The sequence below is a fragment of the Ctenopharyngodon idella genome, chromosome 22 (assembly GCF_019924925.1).
Source record: "Ctenopharyngodon idella isolate HZGC_01 chromosome 22, HZGC01, whole genome shotgun sequence".
Lineage (NCBI taxonomy): Eukaryota > Metazoa > Chordata > Actinopteri > Cypriniformes > Xenocyprididae > Ctenopharyngodon > Ctenopharyngodon idella.
Genome location: NC_067241.1, coordinates 2773078 through 2787285, shown reverse-complemented (window position 1 = coordinate 2787285; position 14208 = coordinate 2773078). Strand labels below are relative to the sequence as shown.

The 14208-nt window shown below is 37.1% G+C and overlaps 1 protein-coding gene across 2 annotated transcripts; it reads right to left on the bottom strand.

Moving 5' to 3' along the window:
• Window positions 1-1736: 1736 nt before the first annotated feature.
• Window positions 1737-12064, bottom strand: LOC127505444 (potassium voltage-gated channel subfamily A member 3). Of its 2 annotated transcripts, none has more exons than XM_051881007.1 (2): window positions 6626-12064; window positions 1737-2166 (listed from the first exon to the last, which is right to left on the bottom strand). In XM_051881007.1, exon 1 carries the CDS (start codon window positions 10070-10072, stop codon window positions 8516-8518), a length of 1557 nt encoding a protein of 518 aa, XP_051736967.1. In that variant the 5' UTR covers window positions 10073-12064; the 3' UTR covers window positions 1737-2166; window positions 6626-8515. The 2 variants fall into 2 exon arrangements, with proteins under 2 accessions (XP_051736967.1, XP_051736968.1); XM_051881008.1 differs by having other exon boundaries at window positions 1737-2163.
• Window positions 12065-14208: the final 2144 nt, after the last annotated feature.

The window sequence follows — 14208 nt, the reverse complement described above, 5'->3', positions numbered from 1 at the left end:
GTTGTCATGAAATGAACGGTCAAAAAGCAATAAAAAGTTTTCTGTTTTTAGCTGAAAATGGTATTGTGTAAATGGCCCCTATAATAACGCACAGTTTTAAACCCGTCACTAGCAACTAACACAAACTATGACGTAAAATACAGCAGAGAGAAAAAAAATCAGCTTCACGCTTTTAATGGAAGTGCTAAAACATCTAATGTACTAATTTATAATTCACTATTTGCACTGTATGTTGCTTACAAAAATGCTTTGTTAGACTACAAAACTAATTTTGCACTGTCTGCATCAGATTAAAAATAAATATATAAAAGATAAGTATGAGATAGTTTAAACTAAGAAAAATGTTATGAAAAAATATGAGACAAATTGTGAGTCACAAAATCATTTTGAGGTATAAATTCACAATTGGGAAGTCACATTGTGAGAAATTAACTCACACTTGTAAGATATAAAGTCAAATTATGAGATATAAAGTCACAATTAAGACTAATAAAGCTCCATTTACAAGAACAAAATGTAGTCACAAATGTAAAATATGGTAAAGCTGCTATTGTGATATTTAAAGTCATATCTGTGAGGTATAAATTCAGATTTTAGGATAAAATCAGAATTGAGATATTAAGTCAAATTTGAGAGATATAAAGTCAAATTATGAGACATGAAGTCACAATTATGAGGAAAAAAACCCCAAAAAACATGTAGTTACAATTGTAAAATATAAAGCCGCTATTGTGATATAGCACTCTAAAAATAGCTGTAAAAAAAGAAACAAATTTATATAGTAAAATACCGTTTTCTATTGAAACAGTAATATACCATAAAAACAAAGCATTCTGGGTAATTTTATTTGTCATTTTCAAGAAAGTAACCTATAGGCTTTCTTGAAAACAACAAATATTATCCAGAATGCATTGTTTTACGGTATATTACTTAGGTTTATTACAATGCATTCTGTATTTTACAATGCATTCTGGGTAATATTATTTGACGTTTTCGAGAAAAATAATGACAAATATTACCCAGAATGCATTGTTTTTACAGTATATTACAGTATAAAATGGTATTTATTGTGTAAATTTGTTTTTTTTTTACAGCTATTTTTTAGAGTGAGTCAATATCATTATGAGATTTTCATTCACAATTGTGAGATATAAAGTCGCATTTGTGAGCTATAAATTCACAATTATGAGAAAAACAGTCACAATTGTAAAATATAAAGCCGTTATTGTGATATACTCACAATATCATCGCGATATTGTGATATTCACAATTGTGAGCTATAAAGTTGCATTTGTGAGTCACAATTACCCTGAACTGGCATCCGTACGTCACAGCATCTAACAGCAACATCTTCCTGCTGAAACTAACCCCGCCAAAAACTGACCCAAAATCATCGTCTGCAACATTCATATACATGCAAACGGTTCAAAAACAGCATAGACAGAATACAAGAATGTGTCCTTTTGAGGAACAGCCCCTAAAAACAATATATTTACAACATAGCCCAGCCTCTTGTACAGTGCCTTATTGTTTAATTGTCTTTGATGCAATAGTAAGACATTGCATCAACACAACAGCCTTTGCGTGATGAATGCGATGTGACGAAAAGGATTCTGCATGTAAATAATGGCCATTAGAATGATATAAGTTGGCATGTGATGTCACATATGAACAGATGGAACCAGAGAAAGCCAAAAGTAACCAACGCCACTCAAAAATGACAAAGAGGCATCACGTTCATGACTATCAGTTTATACAGCAACGTCAAAGACGACATCACAGCCTGACGACACATGACAGCTGATGGAGCTAGCATAACTAGCACAGCCCTCCACACTGCTGGGCCTGTACGAGCACTTATGTGGAGTTAAGAATCTTACATTTAGCAGCAGAAACAGCACATGAACACAGGAGTCCATCTTCTTTTGGTAAAGAGACAGAATACTGAACACAGAAAAGGCAAGTGGTGTGGCGGGTCGGTCTAGCCGGGGGAAATCAGGGCCCGGAGGGTTTTTTTTTTTTTTTTTTTTTTTTGAAGGCACCTCCTCCCAGAAATGTGGAGGAGAAGGGAACAGTCCACGAGCCCCTACGTTTGGCAAGCTGGGGTCCACACAGGCAATCCGGCCTCTGTTAAAGCTTCATCCACGTCCTTCTCCTTCCTCACTGCTGTGCAAGAAAGGAAAAAGAAAGAAGACGTGAAGAACATGAAAACATACATCAGGCAACGTCATCACTGATATTTTAAGGCACAGCTCCTGGTACATTTTCTAAACAAACATGCAAAAGGTGCATGTCTGTACAAAACTCACCACCACAACCATCAGATATAAGTCTCAATTAGAATAAATAAATAAAAAAATTAAAAATATAAATAAATAAATAAACTCACATTCTGTCAAATATAATAATTTACAATTGTGAGACAAAGTAACATTCTGAAATGTGATAATAGTAATAATAATAATACTTTATAAAGCTCTCAATCTAATTTTATATTTTAAAATATAATATTATAAAATATTATAAAGTCACATTGTGAGATAATAATAATAATAGTTTTATTTATAAAGTCCACAAAGTGATTTTATATTTCAAAATATAATAGTCATATTGTGAGATATAAAGTCACATTTGGAAATGTAGTAGTAGTAGTAATAATAATAATAATAATAATAATAATAATAGTCACATTGTGACATATTAATTCACAATTGTGAGATATACAGTAGTCACATTCAGAAATGTAATTATAATAATAATAATAATAATAATATTTTATTTAAAAAGCTCACGTGATTTTATATTTTAGAATATAATATAGTCACATTGCGAGATATACTAACATTTAGTAATAATAATAATAATAATAATAATAATGTTCTATTTATAAAGATCACAATGTAATTTTATATTTCAGAAAATAATAGTCACATTGTGAGATATTAACTTGCACTTGTGAGATATAGTCACATTCAGTAATAATAATAATAATAATAATAATAATAATGTTTTATTTATAAAGATCACACTGTAATTTTATATTTCAGAAAATAATAGTCACTTTGTGAGATATTAATTGGCAATTGAGAGATAAAAGTCACATTGTGAAGTATAATAATAATAATAATAATAATAATAATAGTAATATTTTTTTTCAAAGCTCACAGTGTGATTTTGTATTTTAGAATATATCATAGTAACATTGTGAGATATAAAGTCACAATTATTAGAAATAATGTTGCAACTGGGAGATATGTCACTTTCTACCAGTTAAATGTAGAAACCTACCAAAAACTGACCCAAATACTTAAACTAACAAAAACTGACCAATGCTAGGTTGTTCTGGATGGTTGCTTGGGCATTTTTAGATCCTAGTAACCAAATCAAAACATTAGCTGTGTCTCATTTCGAAGGCTGCGTCCTCCGGAGGTCGCATTTGAAGGCTGCATACGTCATCGAGTCCGTCTCATTTAAGAAGTGTCCCTGGTCCCTCTTTCACTATCTGGCTACAGCATTTTACAGTGTCATCTTATTGTCCACCATGCAGGTGAAAATCTGATCTGTAAGTCTGATCACTGAGAACTGTATCAGCACATGATTTGAGGGATCATTCACATCTGTAGCACAAACGGTGCAGGATTAGTTACATTCAGAAAAACAATTCTGTTAGGGAACATTTTATCAAACGATCAAAACTGTGTCAGTGACGGAGTGTGAACTGAACTCAGCACATTGTTTCTTCACGGTCGTTGGATCTGACCTAAAAACAGGAAGTGGATCTCGCTTCTCCTGAATGTGGTCCATGAGGAGGACTTTCATTTAGGTCTATTATGCAACGTGGAAGACGAAAACAGCAAAGCCTTTTAAAAGCACAGAAATGGCTCTGAGGCTAAACTAGTCAAAGAAGAGAGTCACACAGGACACATTAATGTCCACAGAAGAGGGAAAGTGTGTGCAGACAACATGAGATTGACTCAAATTACAAGTAGATACTATAGAGCAAGACAGACAGGATCTGCTTGTGGATGCAGCCGTGCAGAAGAGCTCTCTAACACTCCCCAAGAAACACAGCTTGTCCTAGATTCCTTGCAATGACATGCGCAATGTTGCAAAAGATCAGATGGATAACTCTCTGCATTAAAACGCAATTGTTCTAGGTCACAAATGAAACCTAGAGTCTGGGCCTCACAAGCTTTTGTTGTATTCTTTGGACTCTTTTCATTTTAGCACAGGAAGTGTCTGATATTTCAATCTGATCTGATGTATTAGAAAAACAGGCCACTCGACTAAAAAGACATTGACACACAACTAAATCGGGCCTGCAGGAATGATACAGAAATGATTTCAGTATGATACTGTATGTCAGTGACATGATATCTGAACTGATATGTGCAACAGCTTACTATGATATTTTCATTAGGGATTTTTTGAGTTTCACACAAAAGTATTTTAAATGCATTGAACAAGGCATCATTAATGAAAAGTAAATTTTGAACATTTCTAAAAACCTTTTTCATATTTTTATATAAAATTGTACATTTTATATTTTATATGTTATTTATTATTTCCTAATATATGCTTTTTTTCTCATTTTGTATCTAAGGAGCACAGAATTATTTATTTTTGTTATTTTTGATAAGGATTACAGAATAAAAATATAGTGCTGTCTAACAAAAGTTTGTGTGTATATATATATATATATATATAAATGAGTTAGTTCCTGTCCTTGATTCTGATTGGTCAGTAGCTGTGTTTTATTCACGATAAAACACGGCTATGACCGCTTCACCCAACAGTTCTGTGTATCATTACACAACACCCTTAGCAACCACTCTTAGCAACGTAAACTGTTTGTTCTCAATTGATATTGTTCATTGAAGCTTACTGTATTATGTAGAAGAGTATTGTGAGAAAGAGATCGGGTGAGTGAGTTTATTACCTGCATTCATATTTAGCATTTTCCTTCAGATCAGTCCTATGTTCATAATAAAAAATCTGTTTAAATGTCTGATGTATTATCTTGTCCTTTTAACTGTTAAGGGGATTTCCCGTGACTGACAGCGCTAGTCAAAGCGTCTTGTTCCGTGTTCACAACTATTCAGTCTTTTCAATATAAGTCTTCACTACTGAGTGACTCACTCATAAAGACAGTCTTTGCTGGAAGGCTTTTAGTGATTTTACTTCATGAAAGTTGCGTTGATACATATATTTTTTGGCTTTAATATTTGTATTGTGTGGCAACCGTTTTATAAAAGCAATAAGGTACTCGAGGCTGGTGCTGTATCGTGTATAAGTCACTCTGCTTTGCGTTGTGCCTAACAACGCCCTTCAGCCGTGACTTATTCACGATAAAGCACAGCCTCTCGTACCTTCTTGCTTACATATATATATATATATATATATATATATATATATATATACACACACACACACAAACACACACATACACACACAAATATATTATATATTTACAAACTTTTATGTTAGATGCAATTAATCGATTTGGCAGCACTAATATTTTTACTTTAGATTTAAATATTAAACAGTTGCTCTAAATGGAAATGGCATTAACCGAGAACCAGGGAAAATAAAGTTTTCTGAATTTAGTTTATATGTAATATGTGTGTAAAATGGCCATAAATGGGTAGTCCCATTCTATATACAATGTATCTATATACATTGTATCTAATTTGCATATTAATGTGTTCTTGGGGCAACATGTAATGAAAAAAGAAGCGTAATAATGGGAGTAATTTTCATAAGAATATCTAATATTTCTTAGGAATATTGATATATAATTTCTTTCCCTTTTCACTTGTGTCTACCAAAATGCCTGATAAGCATGATTTAAGTCCTGGTGTCCTCTACAGTGGACATGTATGAAACTGATGCATATCTCCTAACAGAAAGTCATATTCTAATTTGAAACCCCATAACAATTTCCAGAGATGTTGATTTATGACAAACAATTTGAAAATTAGTCAGATTTAAATGATAACTACAAATATTTTCATATTTCCATGAGAATGCTGAATTTAGTCATTCCGTCAATGTCAGTCATTTGTAAAGACCAAGGAGAGGGAGTTGTCATGGTCAAACCTCCAAACATTTGGTATCTCTGAAAAGCCCTGAATCTGCTCTTTACAGGACATCAACATTGTGGCACATACGGTGTCAGAGAAATTTTCTAAGATAAATATAATGTCCTCTACAGTGGACAAAAGTCTAAGCTTGGGTCTCAGGAGGTTAAGGCCACTGTAATGTTCTGAGCCACGAGGTGGCAGCACTGCTATAGTCGTGACATCACACACACTTCTCAAATCAAAGTCAGCTCAAGGTGAGCTTAGGTGGGGCAGGATTCACTGTAATTGACCATATTTGGATAAAACAGTATTTAATGCCATACCTTAACTTATGGCCTCACCAGCTTTGTATTTCGTATCTTTTTAAATTTTTAAAATGAAACCCATCAGTGCTTGTGCAGAAATGAAATGATGAGAAATGCAAGACAAAACTAAACTCGTACAAGCAGGAGCAAACCAACATAAAAGTATAACTCTTTAGCCCTTGAATTATGACATGCAAATTGTTGTTAATTAATATGAATAATGAATATAGGATTCACCTGTTTCTTAAGACAAGGCGAGATGTCCATCCTACGGGAGAACAGAGATGGCAGCAGACTCGTTTGGCGTAGATACAGCAGCCTCTTGTGAATGATCAGTGTATCGCAGGCGCTCTGCTTCACACATTCATTTTTTACTTCGGTCTGTGTCTGTTGGACAGTGTTTTGTCTATAACAATTCAGAGATGAAACTTTCACGTGTATTGCACTTTATTATCCTAGAGTGTGGCTTAATAGTTGGGGCCTTTTGAAGATACTCCAGTACAATTACTATTGATCGTGTTGTTGTTGTGGCCCTCTCGTTAGATGAGAAAATCCATTTTCACCAGTTTACAAAATCCAGCAAGATAGCGAATCTTCAGCCAGACTTCAAAACATTCTGGCAGATTACTGAGGGGGGGAGGGGGGTGGGGGGCATCAAAAAAAAAAAAAAAAAGATGCCATGGCAACAATAGCGGGTTACCGAGGAACCTATCGTCGCTATGGAGACTGCATCACTCCAACGTGATTAGAAGTATCCAGTCGAAAGCGCTTTCAGTCTCTGATCTTTCCCCTCCCTCTTGTCTTGAACTTCAGTGATCGGTACACATTAGAAAGAATTTGTGCTTGAATGATAACAATTTAGATCTGAATTACTAGATCTGCACGAATCATAGCACAAATGGAGAAAAAGTTCACATTTAGCTTTCACTGGTTGATATGGAACGGGCTCTTGACGAGACAACACACAACAGAAGCACACAAAAGAAGTCATTTTAAGACACTTATTCCAACAAGTGGTATGTTATCTGAGCAACACTTGTCCATTATGTAAGAAAATACACAATACCTTTAAATAGGCTATCTTCTTTCATTATAATAAGCGCTTCCCTCCCTATTCTGGTACTAAGTTTCCAGCGATGTAATGTCAAAGTAGACTACGCGATGCAACGAGTGCATTTGAATAGAATAACTAATAACTTGTCATCGACGATATACTGATTTTGTGGCAAGCCGTCTTAACATTTTTCCTTAAACTATTTTTTTAATCATTATTTTAATACATTTTTATTACTAGTAATTCATTTAATAGTGACTTACCAGTAAACTATTCATTAAATACTAGTACTTATTATTTTGCTACTAGTTCCAGAAGTAGCAACGAAGATAATTGATTAAATATTCACTTCCAATGATGTATTCTAATTGTTGCTGGCACTTATTCCAGTTTTTCTAGTACTTATTTATTAGATTCTAATACTTATTTATGAGGCACTGATATCTATCCCAATAATTATTTAGATATAATTCACAGCATATCAAGAGGTAAAATTGCATCTTTAACTTGTCAGAATGGCTACTGTATGTTACTGTATGTTTAAAAATGTTACTAGTACATGCTAGTCAGAAGTGAATGGTTAATATATATACCTGATTCAATAGCAAATATTTTCACAGTTGGGATATGAGAGAATAGAAGTACTAGTATCTTATAAATAGCCTACTATTGAGTGCTAGAAGTGGAAAACAAATGTGCCGGGGGAGGCGGATTGACTACCAGCAACGTGTGAGAAAATAAAATTAGTAATCAAAAATGATTAGCAATAAAAAATGTACGCTACTAAAATAAAAACAAATACTAGTTAAAGGAATAAATGTTAAATTGGCTTGCCATACTGATGACACACATGTTGCCTATATGAATGAACGCAGCCTACCCTAAAGACAGCAAATAGATTGAAAGCCGATGAGGGCTTTCTTCTCACAGTAAAATGGTTCAATCAAACAGGTGCATGGGACTGGCGCGTTAAACCTCTGCGCCGTGGAAATGGAGGGCGACACACTCAGCGCTTGACTGTCATGACATGAACCTACAGCGTTGCCATTGCACTGACACGCGCGTCTAGACGCCTAGACGTCTGTGAACAACTTTTTAATGTTCACACAGTTCTGGTTGTTCTGAGCGGGGAAGTTGGGCTGCTTGAAAGCGCTGTTGATGCCCTCCTCAATGACCATGTACTCCGACTTGCTGAGCGACGACGTGCTGCGCGTCTTCTTCAGCTCCTCGGAGGAGGACAAAGGCTGACAGCTGCCGATGTGGAGGTACTGCGCCTGCTCCTCTCCCTCAGTCTCTCTGTGGTAAAAGTAGTTGAAATTGGACACTATAACTGGCACTGGCAAAGCGATAGTTAACACGCCCGCGATCGCGCACAGGGAGCCGACGATTTTGCCCCCTATGGTGACTGGGTGCATGTCGCCGTATCCAACGGTCGTCATGGTTACCACCGCCCACCAGAACGCATCAGGGATGCTGTTGAAGCCCGAGTCGGGATCGTCCGCCTCGGCGAAGTAGACGGCGCTCGAGAATAAGATGACACCGATGAAGAGAAAGAATATCAACAAGCCCAGCTCGCGCATGCTGGCTTTGAGCGTTTGCCCCAGAATCTGGAGCCCTTTAGAGTGCCGCGAGAGTTTGAATATCCGGAACACGCGGACTAGTCTGATGACCCGGAGAATGGCCAAGGACATCGCCTGCTGGCCGTTGCCTTGCCGTTCCGCGAGTTCTGTCCCCAAAGTGATGAAATAGGGTATGATGGCCACAATGTCAATTATGTTCATGATGTTCTTGGAGAACGTGGCTTTGCTCGGGCACGCGAAGAACCTGACGAGCAGTTCGAAAGAGAACCAGATGATGCAAAGAGTCTCAACCACAAAGAACGGGTCCGAGAAGGGACTTGTGAAGTACGGGAGAGTTCCGTTCATAAGCGGGGCGACCGTCGTCGGGTCTTTGTCGTCCCGAAACTCGGGTAATGTTTCCAGACAAAAGATAACGATCGATATCAAAATGACCAGCACCGAGACGATCGCAATGCCCCTGGCCGGACCCGAGCTCTCCGGGTACTCAAACAGCAGCCACACCTGTCGCTGGAATTCATTGGTGGGCAAAGGACGCTCTTCCTCTTTTATAAAGCCCTCATCCTCTCGGAATTTCTCCATAGCCTCTTCCCCTAGCTCATAGAAGCGTATCTCTTCGGAGAAAATGTCAATAGGAACGTTCACGGGTCTCCGTATACGCCCCCCTGACTGGTAGTAATACAAAATGGCATCGAAGCTCGGTCGATTCCTGTCAAAGAAATACTCGTTTCTGAGGGGGTCAAAGTAGCGCATTCTCTTCTTGGGGTCGCCGAGTAAAGTCTCGGGGAACTGGGACAGGGTTTTGAGCTGTGTCTCGAATCGCAAGCCCGAGATATTGATGACAACTCTCTCGCAACACTCGTGGTCTGGCTCGTAGCGCTCCAGCGAGTGGTGCCCGGGCAGCGCCGCCGACTCCTCCAGCATGTTGTCGCAAGCAACAATTGTCATGGTGTCTTGCTCGTTTTCGGTGTATCCGTGGTTCACGAGGTTGTTGCCCCGGTGCTTGCTTGAGGAAGGCGGAGGCGAGTGGAGGAGGCTAAGGTGGTCGTCCATACAGCTGCTTAGGTGGAGGGGCAGTGGAAGCCGCGCCTCCTCCACAAGCTCCTGTCAGCCACAGCCGCCCGCCGCAGCCGCGCGTCCTCACTCTCAAATCGCTACTTTCTCAATCCGGTCTTCCCGCCCACGGCGCGCGTACTGTGGGTTATAAACATGACTGCTCCCGCCCACGGCGCGCGGATGCTCATCACACATCTACACGGCGCCCAATCGGAAACCTGACAGACATAAACATGAACCCCAGACGCGCGTCACCGATGCCCACAGTTTAGGGGAGGGGGTGTGGGAACGCGCATCAGCGACAAGTGCAAACGTTAGGTTACCTAAAATGAAAACCCTCATTGACATTTGTTAGAATAACTGCATTGCTCATATGTAGGAGCACAAGAATGAATAGTTCATCATACTGAGGTTAGTGTCTGACTCAACTGAACAATCAGTCTATGCTGCGCAGAATGCTAATTATATTATAAAGCAATTCAATCTGTTGAAGTTCATCTCGCGGAACAGTTGTCTTTTGGCGCCCTCTTATATTTTTTAAATGATGAACTCGAAATCTAAATCTATAACAAAGTGATAAATATGACGGCTTTAATGTGCTGTCCGATACAGATCCTAATGGAAAACAAACTAGCAGCCTATTGTTGCAGAGGTTACCAACTTTTGTGGTTATTACTGAAACAAGCCCGTTAAAACGATTATGTGATTTCAGGACCCTTCAGTGGATTGTTTTGACCTCCTTTGGGGTGTTCAAGATTTAATTAGCTGAGTCAGATCGCTCCCCATAATTCGCACCCTTCATACGAAAATATTGTTTGAATGTTATCAATAAATGCTGCATTGGTTGTATCTGATGTGCTTAGCATGCACACAATGGACATTCAGAATGTCAGTGAGAGCATGTTCCCCCGCCTTCATGAAGATGAAAGGACACGCGCAACGTCACTGTGATTGACATTTGGAGCGCAGCAGGGACTTCATCTTTGCATAAAACAGCAATGGATTAGTCGCAGATCCATAAATATGTTATATTGTATTGCTCGTTCACACCTTGATATTGATTTTGACGCCACAAGGCACGAGAATATCGGTCAATATGATACTTTTTTCCCTCCAAAGTGCGTTGGTAATATGCGTGACATGAGATTAAAAGCCAGGAAAATATTTCGGAGCTGTCCATAGTTCTGAAACCGGAAGATTCACCCTATAACCTTCTCACCCGAGCCCATGATCTAACTCAGTGATCCCCTATGGGTATCAACACATTCAAAACTGTATGTGTATCCAAAAAAGGCAGAAAATATATACAGGAAAAAATGAACAAATAAACATATCTATCGTTAATGGGGTGATGCTCATATTTTGTCAGGCTCTATCAAGTAAAAAAGCCACTGATTGGAATGAAGGAATTTCAAAGACACATTTTAAATGTAGATTCTTTTAAATATTAATATTATGACCTTTAAAAAAGACAAGGTTAATTGAAGTAGTCAAATGGAATATCTTCAAGAAAACTCCAAATTATTCATGATTCAAAAGTCATAATATTTAAAATGCAACATAAAATAAAATATGTTTGAGAGCTTTTGTGAAATCATTAATTCATATTGTTTTCAAGCATTTTTGAAAAATGTTTTCAATAAAAATTTAGATTTAAGTGCTGTAACCATCAAGTAAAAAGTAATACGATAATGTCTTTTTACAACTTGATGGTCCACAACTTAAAGGGATATCTATCATTCCATAAATGCATTTATAAAATGGTTAGTTCCTGTCCTTGATTCTGATTGGTCAATAACTGTGTTTTATTCATGATAAAACACGGTTATGACCGCTTCACCCAACAGTTCTGTGTATCATTACACAACACCCTTAGCAACCACTCTTAGCAACGTAAACTGTTCTCAATTGATATTGTTCATTGAAGCTTACTGTATTATGTAGAAGAGTATTGTGAGAAAGTGATCAATTGAACGAGTTTATTACCTGCATTCAGATTTAGTATTTTCCTTCAGGTCAGTCCTATGTTCATAATAAAAAAATATGTTTAAATGTCCACTGCAATATCTTGTCCTTTTAACAGGTAAGGGGTTTTCCCGTGATTGACAGTGCTAGTCAAAGCATTTGTCAGTTGCGTCTTGTTTCGTGTTCACAACAATTCAGTCTTTTCAATATAAAAGTCTTCACTACTGACTGACACACCAATAAAGACAGTCTTTGCTGCCATCTAATGGCATAATAATGTAACTTCTGTTGCTGTTCACGGTCAGGGACTATTTTTTCGTTGAAAGGAAGGCTTTTAGTGTTTTTACTTCATGAAATTTGCATTGATACATATTTTTTGGCTTTAATATTTGTATTGTGTGGCAACCGTTTTATAAAATCAATAAGGTACTCGAGGCTAGTGCTGCATTGTGAATAAGTCACCGCTTCGCGTCATGCCTAACAACGCCCTTCAGCCGTGACTTATTCTCGATACAGCACAGCCTCTTGTACCTTATTACTTACGTATTTCTTTCTTCTGCAGAACACAAAAGAAGATCCTAAAAAGATAAAATAAAATAAATAAATAAATGAAAAACTGAGTAATTTTTCAGAATATCTTCTTTATGTTCCACAAAAGAAAGTAAATACAGTTTTGGTGTGAGAGTGAGTAAATAATCGATCAATCGATCGATATATCTATCCATCTATCTAGTCTGTCTGTCTATCAGAGGTGTAAAGAGTACCTAAAAACCATACTTGAGTAAAAGTACAGATCCCTTACAGTGAAAATGACTCCTTTACAAGTTAGAAGTCACCTATTCCAAAACAACTTGAGTAAAAGTCTTAGAATATCTGACTTTAACAGTACTTAAGTATTTTACTTATACTAAATATAGGCTCAACGATTCAATAATCAAAAAACATGCCAGTGAAACACAAGAAACAGTTGATTTGTGAGAAGAGCATATTTATTTTCTATAATCAAAATAAAACCGAACACCTCAAAACTGCAATAAATCAAGGTCTTCACAACAGAAGACCTTGATTAACTTAAACATCTATAGATAATCTAGTCTCAGTTAAGCTCAAGTGCTCAAAAAGAGTATCAGTAAATCTATATCCTTCAAAAACTCTCTTCAATATAACATAATAAAATGATGTTGAATACAATTAAAAAGTCAAAGCCTTCTTGCACTGGATGTGCCGGTTTCGGTCTCATTGCCGACTGCAGTCATGTCCTGTTCTCATATACAAAACACTAGCGATTCACAATGACTTGCTAATGCACTCATATTCACGTAAAGTAGTCTTGTTGACAAGTTTCAGTGAGTAAGGGCAAAGCACACAAGATATAGTACTTGAGTGCTATTGCTTCTTTTGTAGCAGAAATAAACTGCTGCAGAAAAAGTTAGGTGCCATGCAAAATGTAATGAGTAATTGCTCATTACAAATGTAATGGAATAAAGAGTAGCTATACTTATTCAAAAATGTAGTCAAGTAAAGAGTAAAAGTTGCTACTATCTATCTGCTATCTATCTATCTATCAGAGTGGATGTGTTATAGGTGAACCTCCCACGGGTCCAAATGTGTCAGTATGACGGAGGCAGAAACAGTCTTTGTTTGTTTGATTCTGTGTCTTTCTCTCACTCACTGGACTGTTTCCCAGAATCCGCACACTTCTCGGAGCACTCAGGGATTGTTCCTTTTAACACACAAAATGATTCAACAGTAGAGCACATTACCCTGGACATTTAGAAGAAAAGCAGCTCTCTTTCTGTCTGCTGTCTGTAGTCTGGCTATTTGGCTGGGTTTTTATTTTATACAACAAAACATATTTACATTTAAAGTCCAAGGCCCAAGGATGACATCAAAACCTTTACAGGCGCATATGAAGTAGTTTTTGTCCTGTGCACTCAAAGCTGCAGGTTATGGAAAATGACATTGATGTGAATCTGCAGCGTTTTGAAAGTCCATGTGAGCCAAGAACTTATTTATATAATAGATTGTGAATTAATTTAAAATGTTTAAGCATTTTCATTTATTTTATCCTTTGCACGTCAAACTGAAAGAACAGACAATGTTTTTGTCTAATTACTTTCAGTAACCCAAAATGAAAATTGTCTCATGTCAATATGTCATCGTGGCTA